Raw genomic sequence first — 21,962 nt, 5'->3', positions numbered from 1 at the left:
TGCCGGCCATATCAATAGTCTTGGATGAGAAAGCTGAGAAATGCTAAAAGAAAGAGAGTCTTGAAGAGCAATCCCATAAAGCAGAGAAGGGCCCTACGGCACTGGCAAACAGATGACTGAAACTTAATAGCTGGCATAGCAGAGGGTGAGAAATGCTGAGCATCCTCTTCCAGATCTGATCACATCCTTGCAAAATTCTTTTTGTTTTTGTTTTTCTTGCAAAATTCTTGACACAGCCTGCAAGATCCTGTATGACCTGGCCCCTGCCTACCTCTCCACCCTCATCTCATACTACTCTCCCCTTGGTTATTTAGTCTCTGTGACATGGCCTTCTTCCAATCTCATGAGTGTTTCAAGCTCTAAGCCACATGAGGGCTATTCTTGATGTAGAACACTCCCTTTCCCAACAACTCCCTCCTCCAGTCTTTGCCTAACTAATATTTTTCTCATCCTTTAGTTCTCAGCTTAAGTGTTACTTTCTCAGAAGATCTTGACTCTCCAGTCTAAAATTAGGTCTCTCTTCTTGACTTTCTTCATAGCACTTGTGGTGGACTTATGTTACTTTTATCTGTCCACCATTCCTTCCTTTATGGAAGTGCTACTTTAAACAATCATGTTGGGACTATGGGTTACAATACTTGCCTCCCCCAGCCACTGGGATAGGCAGGAGACTCCCAGGTGGCCAGTCATAGCCTTCCCTGAGATTACTATATGGTGGTTAGGGGCGAGAATGCTCTTTTTGCAGAAATTGGAAGATATGAATTTGGAGCCACCATCGTCTGTCTTACTCCCCATTCAGAGTCTGGCTACAGAAGGAGGCTGAAGGGACAAGCAAAGCTGAGAAATGGAGTTCAGTTGAGTCCTGGTTCTAGTGAGCTTCCCAGTTGCATGAGCTAATAAATTCTATTTTTTTAATTAAAGCTAGTTTGATTTGGGATTTTATCACTTGCTATAACAAGAGTCCTAATTCATGGAGTACTTATCACAGTTTTTTAACAGCTTTATCGAGATGCAATTCAGATACCACAAATTCACTCATTCACAAAATTTTTAATTACATATTTATTTGTATAATTATTTGTTTAATGTCTCTTTCTCCATTAGCTCCATGATAGTAATGATCATAACTATTTTGTTCACCCTTATGTCCCAAGTGCCAAGACAGAACCTGGCTCAGAGTATGTGCTCAATAAATACTTACCAATGAATAAGTGAATAAATGTATGAATGAATGAATATCTACGCTATGCTGGGAGTTGGAATAATGAAAAGAACCAAATATAACCCCTGCTGCTACCGAGGTCTAGCAAGAAGAGACAGGCGCAAATAGGCAAGTTCTGTTAAGCAGTAGAGGAAATCTCTGGAAGTTGTGCAGGACTGAGATGGCTTACCCTGACCTACCCAAATTTAATCAACTCTTTAAAGCCTTCTTCAGGTGCCTCCCTGAACCCTGTACTAAGAATTAGCCTCACTTCCATCTGTTTTTCTACATAAATCAGAAATTTATATTAGAAAATTATACTGACTCCGCCACGTTCCAACTACGTAAACTTCAGTAAGTTATTTAACCTCTCTGGACCTCATTTTTCAGAGTATTGGACATGACCCACCTTGGGGGGTTATAATCCGAATTAAATGAGATAATTAATGCAAAGCATTTCATATAGTACCTGACTCAATATACATCAGCTATTATTAACACACTTGCTATATAGTGAGGTTAAGTGGTTAGGAGCAAAGGCTCTGCAGCCAGACTACTGCTTGAGTTCAAATTCTGACTCTACCTGGTATTAGCTGTGTGACATTAAGCAAGTTAGTCAACTTCTCTGTGCCTCAGTTTTCTCATCTGTTAAAGAACAACTTGGGTATAAGAAAAGTACATATCTTATCAGGTTCTAGGGGAGAATAGATAAACAAGATTATACTGTACAGCACAGGGAAATATATCCAAGATCTTATGGTAGCTCACAGAGAAAAAAATGTGACAATGAATTATATATATGTTCAAGTATAATTGAAAAATTGTGTTCTACACTGAAATTTGACACATTGTAAAATGATTATAAATCAATAAAAAATGTTAAAAAAGAAAAGAAAAGAAAAAATTAAGTAAGCAATACTTTAAAACACTTAGAGTAGTGCTTGGCACATGGTAAATACTCAATAAATGTTTAACTAACTTGCCTTTTAAAAATCTTAGTCATAAGGGCTTGGCATGCTGGCTGTATTTTTTCCTAATATAAAATTAACTCACTTTTTTAAAACTTATTTAACTTTAAGGGCTTGAAATGCTGATTATATTTTTTCCAATACACATCAAAATATATACATAAAATCATCTTGCACACTTCCAGCAACACGAGTCTCTCTCTTTGGAAACACTACTCTAGACTCACACAATCCAATGAATTATGGTTCCCTAAACACACAGTTTTGTTCCTTGCCTTTGTTAGTGTTATTCCCCCTGCCTTGAATATTTTTATCTTTCTTCTTCACTTGGCTCTTCCTACTTGTCTTCAAGACCCAAGCGTGAGTATCATGTTCTCTGATCCCAACTGAATAGGTGTCTCCTCTGTGGTCCCACACGCCTGGCATCTCCCTCTATCACAACACTGATCACTTAGCATATCATTGTGCCCGTCTCAGAGCAGGGAACATACCCTAGTTCACCGCACAGTACTTGGCATAGAATAGGAGGTCAGGAAGCCATAATTGGATTGAAGTAAAATGAAATAGCCAAATACTTGACATCATAAAATTTTAATCAAAACATATTTTTGCAATGTTTACTCAATGCCAGGCCATCTGCCAGGCACTGTGGGTGTAAAGAGAAACAAGATTCATTTCCTGTCCTCATGGAGCTTTTGGGAGACAAACAAGGAAACAAGTTACACCCAAGTGTGATGGGTACTGTGACTGTTGCATGTATGGGGTACATTAAGTTGGGGGGGAGCACAAAGTAAAGAACGAGAGGAGTACAGAAAAGGTTTCACAGAAGATGAGCTAAGCATGAGCTGTTTTGAAAGGTGAGTAGGGGTTCAATAGCTGCATGAGGGTAGGTGAGTAGAAAAAAGCATTCCAAACAGATGGGCCATAGTTGGTCCAGGAAGAGTGTTGGGAGTCTTGGGGACAGCAGCTTGAAGGCATAAAGAGATAGCCTGAGGTCACCCACATGTGGGCTTCACCACATGCTTACTGTTCCGTGAGCAATGGGAATGGGTGGAAGCACGTTCTGGTCCCTGAGAACCTCTGGCAAGAGCCAAATCACCCAACCTCTCTATTTATTAAGTACCTACTTAATTTCTTTTCCAGGTCACATTGGAGAATAGGAGAGGGGAGAAAGATGCATAGGATACCCTCCTATGCAGCTATTCCCAATACACAGAACACAAATATGTACAACACACAATTCACACTTGTATGTTACACAGTTTACCCACCTACCAGCCCACATATCTGTACTTCAGATACTGGGAGAGAATGTAACTTTAAACTCCCTACTCCTCAAAACTTACAACAACCTAGGTTGTGGGAAATACTTAGGGGGACTGGCTAAAAGCTAAGGAGTACACTCATTCTTCTAGAGGAAGACTTCCCTAAGGTGATCCTACATTGAATCCCAACATAGAAAAGAAGAGTAAAAAAAAAAAAAGAAAGAAAAGCTGATGTTACAAGCAAGTGTAAGCAGGTATCCTGCTATGGGGCCACTGAGACACACCTGAGGCTCCTAGGTCTCAATGGAGCACAAGGATTAAGGTGCTTTAACCTTGGAAAAATCAGAGCATCACTGAGCTGGATGCTGAAACCACATTGTCTCATCTCTCCGTACAATTACTTTTATTGTGAATTATATTTTGGTGACAAAGCATCAGTTTACACAGAGAGAAACTGAAAGACACAGCCTACGATGTTCAGTGTGGTAGTTGCTGTGAGCATGTTTGATACTAACGACATTGTCAGATTCAGCATGTAGTCTGCTCTATAGTTGCTAGTGAACAGCAGTGCTTCTTTGGAATTATGGGTTGGTCTTTATCTTAAGGACCATCCCAGAACCAAGTAACTTGATTATGTTTCCCTCTTTGCAACGGTTGCTAAGACACTCAAAGCCAATATGTTGGCCCAACTCTTGCACACACCCCAAAACTTATGAAACATATTCTTATCTCACCCCGGCCTCTTTTATTTTCTCCTACCCTTGCTTTCCCTTTGCTCCAATTATCTCATTTATTTATTTTTTTATTGATGTACCATGATGATTTTTATAAGATACTTCAAATCCTTTGTGGAAGGAACTGGTAAAAATTTTTCATAAGTTGAAATTTTATTTATATGTTCAATGTACCAAAATATGCATATATCATAAATAATGAATTACCTAGAACTCACTAGCTTAAAGCAATATGTACATCCCACAAATATAAAACCATGCACACAGAGCACAAATGCACATAATTCATAATCACAGCACAACCTTAACATCACGAATACAAACACACACTTGCTCTCTCTGATTGTCCCACTCCCGTGCACATGTGTGTGTGCACAAACAAGCACACACAAACGTGTCGTGCACAAACAAGCACACACACACGTGTCGTGCACATACCAAGCTGCTCTGCGAGGAGTCGGCCCTTCTCGGTGGGAACAACCCTCTCTTCCTCCATGTCACACTTGTTCCCCACCAGGATGACCTGCGCATTGTCCCAGGAGTAGGTCTTGATCTGAGTCGCCCTAAAGAGAGACAGAGAGAGGCCTGTGTTCATGACACCCTCCTAGATGCAAAGGATCCTGCAAAGCTGGGGGATGCCCCTTCAACAAGACTAGTAACTCCTGAGTTACTGTCAACTAATTCAGCCTGGGACAGTCAGACCTCTGCTCCTGTTCGCTGTCATGGACGCTGACCTCTACGCCCTGGTTGTACGTCACCCAGCTATCTGGAGTCTTCCTCTAATGCGTCTCCCCATCCCTCTCGCCACTGGACAGAGGGTTCTTTCTAAAATACCTATCTGACCACAACACATCCTTTCCTTAAAGCCTTCTGTGGCCCCTGGACTAACTATGTAATGAAGTCTAGATTCCTCAGTTAGACGTTCAAGACCGTTCACATGCTTCTCTCCAGTCTCACTACCTTTCCTCCCACTTCACAAATGTTCTCACCCATCCCTTAAATGCTCTCCCATGGCTCGTGCCTTTGCTTCTACTGGAAATCCCTTCCCCACCCTGACTTGTCTTCCAGGCCCAGGGCTGATCCCACAGTTGCTCAGGGGAGGCTTCTCCGGCTTCGCCAGGCCCAACCAGCCTCTCCCTCCTCCTCTGCGATTCATAAATCTTCACTGGGCCTTAGATTATGATCATTTGTAGAAACCAAGATGTCAGCAGTGGTTTCCTTCAAGCAGGATGATTATGAAATGTTTAAAAAATACTTTTCTCTGCTTTTCAAAGTTTTGAAAGTGAACATTCTATAATGAAGAGCAAACTTTTAAACAGAGGGAATAAAATCAGACCTTCATATCAAAGAGACACTTTTTTGTGGGGTGGGCCTAACTCTATCCCCAGTCCCCTCATCAAGTAGAAACGATTCCCTCATCTTTTTCCCCTGCCTGTTTGCCATAGCACCTGTCACATTTGGCTAAATTCATCTGTCTCTCCTTGAGGGCAGGAACAGGCTCATTCATCTTTGAGGTTCCAGCCCCCAGCACAGGGCACAGAAAAAAGAAATTGTCAGTGAACATCTTCGGAAGGAACAAGCCAGCAAGTGGTTAATCCTGAAGCAGATCTAAATAAAACCTGACCCTCTCCTGGTGCTGACACTCACTCTAACTCAACCCTAACCTGGACTTATTACCAACCCTGCTCCTAAAGCTGATTTCACCACCAACCTTCTCCTTAAGGGTGAAAAGCCATTCCCCCAAAGGATGGAATTCACTCAACCACTATTTGTTGTGGGCCAACAGAGAGCCAGGTTCCGAGCTGGGCACTGGGGCTTACATGGCAGGTGGGGGCTAGACTAGGATTGTGTTTCTCAGAGGCAAAACTCAAAGATCAGGGCTTGGGAAAGATAGACACTCGGTCTTCAGCTTCAAGGAAGGTACCTGGAGCCAACGCCCCACGTCTCTCACACTTCTCTTCTGTCATCTTCCTCCCTCCTCCCACCACCATCCACTCTCAGCTCCCAGATTAGAGACTTAGGTTATTCTTGGATGAATCATCACCAGGTGTTAGAATCACTGTGTTCCTGAGGCAGGATGAACAGGGACTGATGGAGAAAGGGAAGGAGGTCAAGGCCAACAGAGAATGAGCAGTAGGCAGACACTTAAAGAGCTAATCACTTCATGGTGAGAGCTGAGGGGAAAAGATGGAGAGGGAGGGAGAAGGGAGGAGGAGAGAAAAACCATGACTGGAAGGAAGAGAGGAAATAAAGGAGAAAAGCAGGAGGAAAAAGAGGTATAAAGAGAGAAAAAGAGGAAAAAGAAGAAGGAAAGGAGAAAAAGGGAAGGTGGTGAGAAGGGGCTGTTAAAAAGGCAGGGGAAGGACAGAGGAAGAGAATGACCAAGAGCCTGAGGAACGTCTGAGTGACAATTGCTCGCTTCGTCGGCACCCTCCACTGCTGTTCAGAACTGGAGGGTGGGGCAGGCAGCCTGCAAGGTCGCTCTGAGCTCAAGGTTCCAAGACACAAACAGCACTTCACATAGTCATGGTAACTGTTCCTTGGGAGAAAGGGAAATCTTCAAAGGGCAGCCATGGGCAAAAAAGAGCAGGAGATCAGCTTGGCACTGGCCAGCGCTGCTGCTGTATGCCCGGCCAGCTCAGCCTCTCTGCTTGTGAAAAGCAGCCAGGCACAGATGCTCCCTCTTCCCCCATCCTCATCCTTTCCACCCAGATGCTCCCTCTTCCCCCATCCTCATCCTTTCCACCGATTAGGGGCATTGGGTCCTGGCCCCTCCCTCTCACCTGTCCTTCCCCTCCTGCTCCCTTCTCTCTGTGAGTGATGCTCCAGGAAGAAAGATTTCAGTTGCTCAGACGTTGTACCTCTGGGGAACTGTGCTGATTTCTACTGTATATTGGACCTTTATGAACTTGGACCCCCCTGCCCAGCCCAGGGACAAACTTTATAGGGAAGCAAAATGTGGCTTCAGTTAGTACAATGTCCAAAATTACCTTTCTAAAACATTAATCTGAACCTGTTGGTTCCCTGTTCAAATGTCATTACTTATGGGATAAAATCCAAATTCCTTACCCCAGCACACGAAATCCTTCATGACCTCTGCTCTTAGCCTCTCACCCACCTTCTCGCCTTTGAACATCTGTACCCTTTTTCTGTAACAGTCTTATCCATTTGTCCCTCTGGCTAATCCCTTCATCTTACAAAATGCAGCATGTGGGTCAGCAATTCCAGGACACTTTCTCTGACTCCCTAAGCTGGGTCGGAGCCTCCGCTGGGTTCCCAAAGCCCTGGTGCGCTGTTCATCCCTGCGCCTGTCACATGATATTTTCATTGCCGGCTCACTGATCTGTCCTCTCCTCTGTGAACTTTCTGAGGACAGGATGCATGTCTGATTCGTGCAGGCTTCCCTAGCACATAGCACGGGGCCTAGCACAGGCTAGGTTTTCATGAACAATTTAATGAATGGATGAATGAATGAATCTCATACCAGTCTTGGACAGCATTGAAAGACTCCTCATTGGTGATGTCATACATCAGAATGAAGCCCATGGCCCCGCGGTAATAGGCTGTGGTGATGGTCCTGTACCGCTCCTGCCCAGCAGTGTCCTGGGTGGGAAAAGGAAGGAGTCAGTCTCCTAGAAAGTCTGCTTTTGTTCCTCAAAAGTCCCCAGGACAATGAACTAATAATTCAAAGTATATTTAGGGAGCATCTATTATGTGTCTTGCATTGTACTTGGTGACCAGAATAAAATGGTTTTTAAGATCTCATGGAAATTAATAAGAAAATAATTAAAATCCCAATAGAAAAATGGGCAGGAGGAAAGAACAATTCACAGAAGAAATGTAAATGGATAATTATTATATAAAAAGGTGGGTTTTTTTTTGAGGTACAATCAATTTATAATGCATCAATTTCTGGTGTACAGCACAATGCTTCAGTCATGCATGAATATACATATATTCATTTTCGTATTCTTTCTCACAAAAAAGATCTTAAGCTTATTTTTAATTATAATTATCATCATAGATGAGGCTGTAGCGAGATGTGCAACCTCATACTTTGCTTGTGGGAGCGGAACTTGCTTGGTTCAGTCTTTCTGGAAATCAATTTGAAAGTCCCAAGAGCATTAAGAATATTTGTACCTTTGACCCAGAAATTTTTCCTTCTAAAACTTTTTCTACAAAAATGGAAAATCAGACAAATACTTATGCACAAAAGTGTTTCTTACAACTTTACTTAGACAGTGAAAAAGTATCACTGACTTATACATTCAACAATAGGAGAATGGTTGAAATACAAAATTTTTAAATGTGTTTATTTATATAAGAATATTTAATATAAAGGATCAACACTTGTATATGTCATATAATGACAGTTTCATAACTATATATGCGGAAAAGAAAACTGGAAAGAAACACATCAAAAGGTTAATAGTGATTATCTCTGTATGAGAGATAGAAATTACCAAGATTTTAATTTTCTTCTGGAATTTTTATTTTCTCTCTGATAAGCATGTGTGACTTAGATGAAGAGAAACAAATACATATTTTTGCTAATAAATAATGACTAAGGCAATTCTTCGTCTCAAACAGCCAACAGTCTAGTTGAAAAAACAAACATGTAAGCAAGCTAAGACAAGCCCAACAACTGACTGTTACTAGAGTACACAAGGATGCTTCACAAGTGTCCACATGGTCCCCATGTGAGGGACCAAGCAATCTTCCCTATATCATTACAGTTTTAGATGTGTGATAACTTGAGCACATATAAAACATTTCTTCATGTATTATCTCATTTAAATTTTTAAAAATCTCTGTGACAAAGGTATCAGTATTTACATTTTGTACTTGGGAATGGAAAAAATGAAGAAAAGGTATGTGACTTTTCCAAGGTCACAAAGCTGATTACAAAAGCTATGCCTTAAATCTAAGACTTCTGATTCCAAGTCCAATGCACATACCATTACACCTCAATCAATGAAAGATTTATCCACAAGCATTTACTGAACACCATCTATAATGATAAAAATAAATAATGGGACAATGTAGTCTGCCATGATTTGGACATATATTGTACCTGTTATCTACAAACTTTAGACAAACCCCGTAGGGTACATATTATTACCCCTATTTTACACATGAGAAAACTGAAGGTCATAAATACTGCCCATTAAGTGTAAGAATTGGGATTCAAAACAAGTCTGTCTGACTCTTGGCCCCACCGCAGTATACTGCCCTAGCCATGAACCACACTTGGAGTGATACAAAAATGGAACAAGCACCATCCCTGCCCTCAGGAAGCCTCAGAAAAAGTATAGAGGTGGCTAAGACATACTATCGAACTGATAACTAGCAATATGTGGCAGTACATCATCAGTACCAGACAAGTGGCATAAGTGTATTTCATAAGTCAAGTAAGGTAGAAACATGGTGGTTTGGGGTAGTTATGAGAGATGTCAAAGCAGAAATAGTGTACCAGTTAGGATAGATTGGGTTATTCACCAAAAAGCAACCTCCAAATCTCAGCAGCTTAAACAAAACATTTTATTTTTCACTATTATTATGTATCCATCAAGGGTTGGCTGGGTGCTCTGCTTTTTGTCTTCCTCATTCCAGGATAAAGACTGACAGAGCAGATACCAGAGGGAAAGGAAGTGTGTGAGTCACGTGTTGGCTCTTCCACTTTTCCCATTTCACTGGCCAAAGCACATCACATGCCCACACCCATGAAAGCCACAATCTTATAATATGCCCAGGAGAAGAATGAGAAATGTGGTACCTGGTATAACAAGTTCCATGGGTGTAATCTGTACTGAGTCCAGGATCATTATCTAAAGATGTGCTTACTTGGCAATAGAAGGAAGACAACAGAGATTTCCCTAAAGAAGAACTTCTAAACAGAGAAGTGAAGGAAAGGTATTTTGGCAGAAGAAAGAGTTTTTACCAATGATTACACCAGAAGAACTTATGGAATGGTGGGAAATGGGTAGGCAAGGAAGCTAGAAAGAACTCTGAAGGTCATGGTGTGGAGTATGAACTTGATTTTTTAGGATCAAAGATTTTGAGGCAGGGGATTAATGCGATTCAATCTGAACTTTAGAAAGATCACTCTGACTATGATGTGGAGAATGGACTGGAGGGAAAAGGGATAGGAAGCAAGAATGCTGGTTAGAAGATCTTTGCAGTGGTTCAGGTGAGAGCCAGTAAGGATCTGAACTAGTGGTATCAATGGGGTTGGAGTAGAAACAGACTCAAGAGGTATTTAAAAGATGAATTACAGGGCATGGTGAGAGATTGAGAGATGAAGAGATGAGAAATCAAAGATAACAGTTATGTTTCTGGCAGGGCTCAGCTTCTTCATGTCTCAGCAATTCAGCTCTGGCCCAGACTTGCACACATTATTCAGCAAAACAAAATCTGCATTAACATAACCACCATCCTTGGAGAGCATATGAATCACCATCTCCTATTTGTTGAGCATGGTTTTTGGGTGTCTCACTCTTCATTTCAAGCAGCTTATCAGAATATTCCTTCTGATCACGTAGAGTACTTCTCCCTGAGAGTTCTGGCAAACAGAATTTTATCCAGCTCATGAATGGGTGAATGAATGAATGAAGAGACAGATGAGTGAGTGAATGAGTAAACATCTAACACTGGAATCTTAGGCACTAATATTAGAGTAATATTCACTGTCTGCCATATGTGCACAAAAGCTTGGTGGGTGGGTGTACCTATGAAACATTGCAGCAGAATTTGGTCTACCTCCCATGCTCTTAACTCTGCTTCCTGAGCATCTCAGAGCCAACACCACAGATGAGACTCTTCCTGTCAGTCTCTAAGCTCAGACCCTTAATCTTGACCTGAGGGTTTAGAATTAAGCCACCTGTCCAGACTAGTGACCTAGAGGCACAAGCAGGATTTCTGAGCAACTGCACTGCCAGCAGATCTCAACTCTTCTCACTCTGCCTGCATTATACCATTTCTCTGTGAGAGTTTCTAGTCTCCCATATCTGCCTGGAGCCTGGCCCTGTGCCCCAGCTCTTTGACAAAGAATCCTGTCACCTAATTGAGGCCCAATTAGTTGGAAATCTATATGAATAATAAATGAGCTGGGACATGGAATCAGGTTCACCTCTGTACTCTCAGTGCCTAGCACAGGGCTATGCACACAGTAGGGATTCAATGGCCCCTTGTTAAACAGAAGGGCCATATAGTTTGAGGTTAGAGCACAGTCTCTGGAGTTAGACTTCTGGATGTAAACCCTTGTTCTACCACTTACTAACTATGTGGAGATGGTAGGCAGCCTCTAAAATGACGCCCAATGATTGCCGTCTCCCGGTATTTATGCTCTTGTGTAATCCCCTCCTGAGACTGGGACAATTTACTTTTGGGGGCCTCCATTTCTTCATCTATAAAATGGGAATAATAACCATTCATATTCACAAAATCATTATGAATACTAAGAAAGTTATATCTAAAATGCTTGGAACAGTTCCTAACACAGAGTTAGTGCCATTTAGGCATTATTTTTGTCCCTCCACAGTCAGCCCAGGAGCAGGGCCAGCCTCCCAGGGCTTGCCCAGCTGGAGTGAATGAGTCTCAGGCCATGTGCCACTTCCCTCTCATTCAAACCTGACCAGGGATGCCTCCACCCAGGGTCTCAATATGACACTTCCCTCAGAGAGCAGAGAATGGCCAGACAGAAAGGGAATGGATGAGTTGAAAGTTGAGCAGTCTTTGGTCTGACTCCCAGCTCTGCCACTCAGCAACAGTGTGATTTTGGACAGCTTGGTTGTATTTTTTTTTTAATCTCTCTAAGGCTCAGTTTCCTCATGACTGGAATGGAAACAATAATGCCTACTTTGTAGGGTGTAATTAAATAAGATGTTTTTTAAATGTATAGTTCATAATATGCACTCAATGTAGGAGTATTTATCATTTTCATTTTTAAAAAATGAAGTATAGTCAGTTTACAATGTTGTGTTTATTTCTGGTATACAGCATAGTGATTCAGTTATACATATATATATATTTTTTTCTTTTGATATTCTTTTTCATTATATGCTATTACAGGATGTTGAATATAATTCCCTGTGCTATATAGGAGGACTTTGTTGTTTCTCTATTTTATATATAGCAGTTAGTATCTGCAAATCTCCAGCTCCCAATGTATCCCTCCACCACACCCCTATTATTTCATTACTGTTTAACTTTTCTGAGCCTTAATTTCCTCATCAGTAAAGTGGTGATAAGAATACCAGCCCTGAAGTGGTTGTATGAGGATCAGAGATAATGCGCTGGTGGAGCCTGGCACAGTGCCAGGCGCATGGTCAGCACTCAGTAAAGCTCAGAGCAGCTGCTGCTGATACTGCTGTTGTTGTTATTTCACCTAAAGAAAAGCAAAGTTGGAGGCAACAATCCAGCTCTCACTATCCTGTGCTCAGTGGAAAGTAGCTCAGAGAATTGCTCCTGAACCTCCCTCTCTCTTTTATTTTTAAAAATCACTTTGACGAACATTGATTCCCCTCCCACTGATGAGAGTCAGAAATAGAACCGAAGAGGAGACAGGAAGGAGGAGAGAAAAAGAGGCATGACTCACTGGCTACTTGAGGAAGGAGACCATGTCATCAAGAGCAATCAATTCACTTCCACGAAGCAGACATTCCTTGAGCTCTTCGAATTGGCAGAGAGCATCATACCAGAGTGGACACCTGGGTGCACAAGCCACCACCCCAGCCTCTGGCAGCCCTGTCAGTGTGGCAGACAGACACGGGGGCCAGAGAAGGGAGATAACATCAACTGAACACCTACTATGTGCCAGGCACTTAGATAAGTTATGTACATATGGGATCTTACAATCTGTACTAACAAAATAAAACTGGTATGTGCCAGGCACTACGCTAAGCAATCTTCCTATTTTATTTAATTTTCAGAACAGCCTTGAAATGCTGATATTTCTACTTACAGATGAGAAAAAGTTAAATGACTTGTCTAAGATCTTGCAACCATTTCATGGCAGACTGAGATTCAAACCTGGGTCTGTCTGATTCCAAAGCCTGTGCTCTTCCCGGGATGCCCTTTGCTCTACATAATTTCTCTTATTTGTAAGTTAGCCTGAAGCAGGACAAATTTAAGACCTCATTTTATATATGCATCAACGAAGAGTCACAGAGGTTAAGTAAATTGCTAGAGTTACAAGCTATAAAGAAGCGGAATCAGGATTCAAATTCTGTCCTTTGACCAAAGCCTGTGTATTTTCAGCACAGCCTACAGCCTAACCAGACTGTGTATTCTTAATCCCTCGCTGCCCCCCAGGACAGGACCCAGCCCACTCTGCAGCCTCCCACGTAGGAGGTCCTCCAACCATGTCTAAGGCTTCCTAGTGCCAACAGTCTCCCCTCCACCAGAGAGTAAGGCTGGAAATCACCCACAAAGCTTAAATGGAATCACATGTGTCTGGCACACAGGCGCTCAACCAATGTTAATTATCTTCTTTGTCTTCCACTGAATCATTGATCCAACACAGACCCATCATTTCTTTCTAGAGTTTCCTCATTGTCACCCACACATGCCACGCTCATTTCTGCTCCATATGTCTGTTCATGCTACTCTCTCTGCCACATATGCCCTCTCCCAGCAACTCAACTTGTCTTGACTATCAGATTGTTGAGTTCTAAAATTAAAAGTAAAACTTAGAAGTTATTCAACCCACCCTCTCGCTTAAAAAAGGAATTCCTTCCACAGCATACTTGCATTGAGTGTCCCCAATGTGGGATGCCTACCGCCTCAAAAGGCAGCTACTCCACTGATAGACAGTTCTGATTATTAGAACACTTCTTCCTTCCCTTGAGCTGAAATCTGTGGCAACTTCTATCCATTGATTTAATTCTGTTCTCTGGAGGCACAAAGAGTAAATCTAATTTTTCACTCATGTGGCAGTCCTCCAAATATTTAAGTCCTATGTTTGTTTAGCTCTTAGAGGTTACAAAGGTTTTTTTCTTATTATCTCAGTTAATTCCCAGAGAGATCCTGTAAGAATCAAAATCTCCACTCCACGAAAAAGACACCTAAGATTCAAAGAGGTGAATGATGAAAAGAGACTTAAATAAGACCAGGTCTTCTGGCTCCAAGAGACCAGTGCTCCTGGCACAGGACTGCATCTCTGATGTTTTAAATCACCTGTCACAGGGACCTTGACAGTTAAGCAAAAAGACCAGAACAGTGAGGGGACTTGAAACTGTATCATGGGATGAGCAACTGTAGGAAGATGTTTAGTGCTCTGGGGAATAGTACTGCTATCTTCAGATATCTAAAATGCCAAAAGAGTTTTCTTCCTTCTCCTTTCTTTTCTTTCAGATCTTCAGTGGGCACTGATTTGGTGGGAAGTGTTGGCTAGGTCCTGAAAAAAAAGGTTGAATACTACACCACACCTGCTTGAAGTCCACAGTTTCTGTTTGATTCTGAAGCAGGAGACGCCCATTCCCATACATCCTTCTAGCACCTTTCCTTGAGGCAACACTCTTCCTTTGGAGCTCAGCTCAGCAGAGAAGCTGCCCTGACCATTCTGGCAAAGTCAGATGTTCCTATCACAGGCTCTCCTGGCACCATGCACCTCTCCTTTGTAGCACCCATCCCCACTGTAATTTTCTATTTATTTGTGTAATTATTTGATTGAAGTCCATCTCCCTTGCCAAAATGCAAGTGCCACAAGAACAGAATGTCTGGTTTTACTTACCATTGTGTCTCCAGTGCCTGGCACAGCACTGGCACATAGGGTGGGGGAGATTTCCAACAAATACTTGTTGAAAGGGTGAATTTTGGAGGTGACTGCAACATTTTCAATAGAGCACGCTGAATGTCAGACAGGTCTTTCTAAAATCCAAATCTTATCTTCTCTCTCTCTAAACCCCTTCACTGGCTTCCCAGAGCCCACACGATGGGGTCCAAGCATCTCAGAACACATGCCCTCCAGGATCTAGCTCAGGCTTCCCTTCCCATTCCTTCCCTCTCATTCCTCCACTGAACCAATGAGCTCCCGCTCTGCCTAACCATTTGTGGCTTACCACACTCTGCTCCTTCATACCCCTGGGCTGGTCTAATGCCGATATGCTGATCTTTGTCTGGAATCCCCTTCTCTTTTATAATTCACCTTATTCACGGTCACATCTTCTGAAGCTTTCCCTGACCTTCTCTCCCCAAAGTAACTTCTTTCTCTGCCCTTCTATGGTTTGGCAGTATATCATTGCACACATCACATTTATTATAGTTACTGGTTCATTCATCTGTCTCCTCTTTCAGATCATGAGTGCCTTGAGACCCAATCTTATATTTAGCTAAATCCCAGACCCGCAATTATAGCACCTGGCACATAGTAGGCATTTAATAAGAATGCTGGTGAATGAAACTCAAGAGCTGACTATGTGCTGAGGAGAGAAAACTCATTTAGAACCTCAGAATTGGTGGGCAAAGCATCTGTGAGAAAAGGGTCACCTTTTTCTGATTTCTTTCCAAGTTATAGACAAAAGGAGAGGCCCAGAGCAGAGACAGATTTAAGAGGTTGATATTGAGCAGGACCCTGTGGCAGTCTTCCCTGGTACAAATCTTTCTATGTTCCCCGTTTCTTGTTTGTAGGAAATGGGCTTCGTTCAGCCTCCTCGACCTTCCTTGAATTCCAAAGGGAAGATTCAAACAGTTGCTAATCAGGCAAGTGAAGGAATGCAGAAACAAGGGAGGAAAAATCAAGAAACAATAGTGCAGCTGGGTTACCAAGGCTGTTGCCCTCAGGATCATACCCTTGCCCCTCACTCGAATAGAAACCAATTACTCTTACCTAAGTCTCAGGAAAAGAAACAAGAACTAGTTAAAACCAATGGAGCCCAAGCTGGAGGAGGATTTGACTTCCAGTGCACCTTGAGCTCATTATATGCTCATTGTAATGTATTAGCATGCCAAACCACACACCCTGCAGCACCACGACAGTTGACGATTACCATGACAACAACCAGAAAAGCCTGTACAGAGACAGAAAAGAAAGGCAATTGGCTCCAGCACACCTGGAAGGAGGACATGGTGGCAGAAGCCTCTCATAAAAGTCCACCTGTCCAGAGTGCTTGTCTTCCCTTCTCCCTGCTCAAGCACTTCCCATTTCCTCTTCAAGAGCAATAAAGCAGCTGTTCACTTTGTCCCTCTGCTTCTACGCAAATTCTTTCACAGTTGGCGTTAAGGACACCCTCTACCTGCTAACAAGATCACACAACTAGCAAAAAGTTATCTCTGGGTCCTGCATCCCTGAATCTTGCCCTGTTATACACTAGCTCCCCCAGCCAAATTCCTCCCTCCTATCTCTTTAATTCATTCCCTCCAGGCCAGGTCTAGGGGGTGGGGATGATGAGCACCAGGAAGATAGGTAAATAGAGCTTCCAGGCTGGCTCTCCCCACACTCCACCCTCTGACCCAGAGCTGCCAAACTCCAAGCCCTTTGTATGTTGCAGCAGCTGGGAGCTGAGACATTGTTTCCCAAGGGAATGGGAGGAAACCAGAGGGAGAGCTTTTTTTTTTTTTTTTTTTTTTTTGGTTGGGGGAGGTAATTAGGTTTATTTATTTATTTTTAATGGAGGTACTGGGGATTGAACCCAGGATCTTGTGCATGCTAAGCATATGCTCTACCACTGAGCAATACCACCCCCCAGCGACCCCCACTCCCTGAGAAAGCTTTTCAGGGAGGTTCAGTGGAGCCAAGGAGAAGCAGAGAACTGAGGAAAGGAAAGAGTGATCCCTTGGAGCTGGTTTTGTCTTACACCCATCTGTCCTCAGTAGAATAGACCACACTTAGCACCCTATAGTTTACAAGCATTTTTGTTGTATCATCTCATTGGATCCTAACAATGACTCTGGGATGCAGACTTTTTACAGCCAATAGAAACCAATATTAGAGCTCATCTAGTCTGACTGTTTTATTTTCTCACGTAGGGAAACTGAGACCCAGAGAGGTAAAGTGACACTCCCAAGGTCACATAGCTACTTATTTTTGCCTAGACTGGGACTCAGACCCAAATATTCTGACTCCACATCCAGTGTTCTTTCTAGCACACCATGTATTATTGTCACTACTGATTTACAGGTGAGAAGACTGGAATCCAAAGGTACACAGGTAGTAACCGGAAGATCCTTGAGGGCAGGAAAGATGTCACTGGAATCCAGGACTGGGTATTCTAAAGCACTTCCCTACCCACTGTAATCCTATGTAACCTCTGAGGTCTAGGTCAAAGGGCATTTATTCTGGGAGGTTCTCTGGGATCCAGCATCAAAATTCATCATCATTTTTTCTGGGCCTCCACAGGCTGTACTTGGCACTTTATTTTATTGATAGCACAGAATATTAGAGCTAGAAAGCCCTTGTGAGAGTAATCAATTCCACAAATATTTACTGAGCCTATACTGTGCCAGTGAATAAGATCCATGTGATCCCTGCCCTCAGAGTTCCCAGTCTAGCAGGGAAGGTACCTCACATGGGGCAGATCCTATGATAGGTATATATGGGGTCATCTCCCTCCTTTTTCAGATGGAAAACCCAGACCCAGAGAGATGAACACCCCAGATTCTTATTTTTGGCATTGGTCTTACACAAAACCTCAAATCTCTCACAGATATGATTGATTTCCATGATTTCCACTAAGATACAAGCACTATATTTTACTTCACGCAGATAACTTCACACAGATAACTGAGTTCCTTTCATTGATACTCAGTATATCTGGCATATCTTAGTTGTTCAATAAGTATTTTTGAATGAACAGATCATAGCACCTACATCAGGGGTTTGTTTCCACTCCATCTATAGCTCTTCATCCGGACTACGGGTTAGGGGCTGTGCCTTCATTTCTGTACCCTCAGCAATGTCAAGAGCAATGGCAGGCACCTGGCAGGTATTCCAAAAATAGTGAAACAAAGGAATGAGTGAATGAGAGAAGGGTGGAGGATATGATCTCTCTGTTGCCTTGTATAACAAAGATGACATGCCCCAAACTACACACTCCTCTTCTCAAACCCCCTCAGCTTCTATGAAACCTCGCTTTCCCAGTGCTTTCCCTGCATGTCCTTTTGCTCCTTCTCTGTCTCCTACACTGGGGGCTCTTTATTCCCACCTGAGCTGCTTATTTCCGAGTTTTAGACACAATTGCCAACTGTCTGCTGGACATCTCTGGTTAGTCTGAAAGCCTTAGACATGTACACAGTTGACTATTAAGTATAACCTATTTCATTTGTGTCTTCTACAGATAATAAGTGCTAATCAGTACCCAACACAGATCTGGGCACAGAGCAGGTATTTTAAAGATGCCTGCTGAATGAACCAACATCCCTAACTCCCCATGCTTTGGCATGGACAAATTTAGCATCAGAGCTGCCAACCCATTTCCTCTTCAGTCTTTTTGCCTCCTAGTTGACATCAGCACCATTCAGAGGATGCTGAGAAGCCTCTCTGGGAATTCGCTTAATTTGCCACCTGCTGTACCCCTCGGCTTGAGTTTGAGGTGACTCATCCAACTCCCCTTCAAGACAGGAAGAGGTGAGGGAAGAAGTGAGGTGGGAGAGGGCAGGAGGAAAAAGAGAAGCTTGAAACAAGATTATACTTAATGTATCCCCAGGTCATAGCAAATAAAAGGAAATGGGAGTCAGGCCTTGTACTAAGAAATTGCTGGTGATAAAAATAGGACCCTTGTCAGACAGTGTGCAGAAAACAAATGGTTAATAAATATATAAATGATTATGTGATAAGCAATAAGAGAAATGCAGTTTGAAACAATGAGATACCATTTTTAACCTATTAAATTAACTAAACTTAAACTAAGATAATACTCGATGCTGGCAAAGGTAGAGCAAAATAGGAATTTCACTAATGAAAATCTACCTAAAGGAAGTGATCTGAAACCTAGGAAAAGTTTTACACACAAGGATGATTACTGATCACTGCAACATATTTCATAACAACTCCAAATTGAAAAGTAGTTAAATGTTCAAATAATGAGGACCAACTAAGTTTGAGAGGCCAGAGATTGTGCCTCATTATTTAACCACTAGAGTGCCCAAAATACAGTAAATACAATAAATACTGCTGAATAAATGAATTAATAAATAGATATGGTACATCTTCCCTATAAAATATAATGAAGTCATTAGAAACATATTCATAAAGATTTTCTAACAATATTAGCTGTACTTACATCAAAATGTTACATTAAAAAAGACAGGATATAAAATTGAATAGACATTATGACCTCAACTATGTTAAAAGTTCATATAAAAGAAACTGGAAAGGAATCAACCAAAATGTCAATAATATTTTCTTCTTTATGCTTGGATATAATTTCAAAGTATTTTTTAAAAAATTTGGTGGGGGGGGTAATTAGGTTTATTTTTAAATTTATTTTTAATGGAGGTACTGGGGATTGAACCCAGGACCTCGTGCAGGCTAAGCACACGCTCTCCAATGAGTTATACCTTCCCCCCAACAAAGTATTTTTTAATGAGCATATATTACTTTTATAATTAAGAAAAACTAAACCATAATGATAACTGGCAGTTGTCATTATTATTAATAGTTCAAGGAGAAGTAAATATGGGAAAAACATGGAGGTCAAACCATGAGTTGATCATTGTTGCAGAAAATGGATAGTGGTGTTCAAGTACTGTTTAGTCTCCCTGCTTGAGTGTGTGTTTGAAGTTTTCCATTATAAACAGCTAAAAAGGAAAAAAAAATAGTGAGGCCTAAAACAGCATGGCATCTGGGGAGAGTACAAGCAGTTCCATTTTCACCAGAGTGTAAAATACAATATTATATGGATTCTAAAATGCATTTTTTTCACATTTTGGCATCTCTGAAATAAGGATGTATCTTACAATTGATAGCATTTTAAATTTCTGAAACAAGGTACTTGGAATAGGAAGTGAAACTGGGGCTAGCTCATGGAGGTCTTGAACTCCAAGCCAGGCATTTGGACAATACCCAGAAGAAAATAGGGTGCTACTGAGGGATTTAGTGGCACCCACCCTAGGGCCTATTGCCTAGAGGACATTCAGTAAGTGTGTGCTAAATGGTGAGGCCTTTGAGGATGGGACACTGCTGCTTATGCCAAGGGCCAGGGGACACCAACCTTTACGGGAGATGTGTTCAAGGCTTTGCTTGCCCCTCCTTCTCTCCAGCTCGGCAAGGCAGAACCATCAGGTTGTCTGATAGTCTTTCTCTCTCTAATCTCCCACATTACTTCCATTTTCTTGATAGTAAGAAATATTTCCCCAGAATCTGAGCCAGCAGCATAGCTAAATAGATGTGAATATCCACAGGCCTGGGTTGCATGGCACCTTCTGACAGGATATTCTTAGGTCCAAAACCCTGAGTTGAAGCCTGGACCAGGGACCTACTTATGAACTCATTTCCAAAAAGAGACACAAGGAGTTAACATATACAAGGCAGGTAATAGGTTAGCATGAACTCCCTAGGACTTCTGGGACTTAACTAGAAACATGGCCCAGGATCTCCATCGTGCCTTGGGTTGTGCTTTCCCTTTGGCTTCATAGCTGCTTTCCTTTGGGACTTGTCTTGAGTCACCATAGCAGACAAGTCCCCTAAGGATCATTTGCATACAGGTGCCAGAGTGTTCTAAAAATAGGATAAACACTCAGCTCCACACAGCAAATGCCTCAAAATTTATTTACAAAGGAGGGGAGACAATCATTTGAAGACAGAGCAGGGAACCTATCAGAGGCAGCCTAACAATAGAAAGGGAGCCACATGGTGCAGGCCAGGAGTCAGGAGGCCTGGGTATGATTTAATTCTAATGATTTAACTTGCTTCATGGGCTTACGACTATCCCCCACTATGGGCCTTGGGTTTTCCATCTTTAAAATAAGGATATTAGACTAGGTGATTTTTAGAGCCCCTTCTAGCTCTAAGAATTCAGGGTAAACAGTAATAATAATAATTGCCAACATGAGTTGAATATTTATAGAGTGTCGGGCACTGTGACAATAATTTTTTTATGCATGAAAGCATCAGTCCTCACAATCAGCTCTTTGATGCAGGTAGGACAAAGAAACTGAGGCACTTGCCCACGTTAGCAAATGTTGGAGCTAGAATTTTAACCCTTGTGCTATACTGCCTTCCAGGATGCTGAAATGCTACATTTATCCCTGTTTTTTCAAACAATTTGACTGTTTTAAGCTTATGCCATGCCTCCCATTCTTTCTCCTTAGGTTCTAACCATCCAGGGCCATTCCCCAGGTCCCAAACATTGCGTTCCTCAAAATCTCTGTGCTTTTCTCATGCTGGTCCCTTTGCCTGGAACAGCCTGATCCTCCACCCTGCTGAAACAGTCACTACTTACCACTCAGAATTCAGCTCAAATGCTTCCTCCTCTATGATTCACATTTCCCTCAATACCCACAGGCACCAGTGATGACTGACTGCCCTTTGTTGAGACTTAGAGTGTGCTGAGCACTTTGATAATTCTTACAACTTTCTGAGATAGGTTCCATTATCGTACCCATTTTACAAATGAAGTTACTGAGACTTGGAGGTCAAATACTTGCCTTAGGTCATACAGTTGGATAAAGATCTGAACCAGACAATGTGACCTCACAGCCTTCCTAAGCACTTTTCTATCCTCTCTTTAATGAAATAACGTATGAATTGCTACGGGGTTTGTTTCCTCCGCCAGACTATAAACTCTCCCTTTTTTGTTTTTTGGTTTTTGTTTTTTAGGATTGACTGAATTACTGGGAGGTAATTTGGAGCAGCATA

At 42.0% G+C, this 21,962-nt stretch overlaps 1 protein-coding gene across 1 annotated transcript in view; it reads right to left on the bottom strand.

Moving 5' to 3' along the window:
• Window positions 1-21,962, bottom strand: part of RAB3B (RAB3B, member RAS oncogene family) — a 59,354-nt gene that overhangs the window by 10,287 nt on the left and 27,105 nt on the right. Inside the window, exons 3-4 of the mRNA XM_006200480.4 lie at window positions 7,653-7,771; window positions 4,607-4,731 (exon numbers count right to left, since the gene is read on the bottom strand). Coding sequence (XP_006200542.1) covers window positions 4,607-4,731; window positions 7,653-7,771 — 244 coding nt within the window. The remainder of the gene's footprint in view (window positions 1-4,606; window positions 4,732-7,652; window positions 7,772-21,962) is intronic.

Source organism: Vicugna pacos, chromosome 13, assembly GCF_048564905.1.
Source record: "Vicugna pacos chromosome 13, VicPac4, whole genome shotgun sequence".
Classification (NCBI taxonomy): domain Eukaryota; kingdom Metazoa; phylum Chordata; class Mammalia; order Artiodactyla; family Camelidae; genus Vicugna; species Vicugna pacos.
This window is presented reverse-complemented; position numbering and strand designations above follow the sequence as displayed.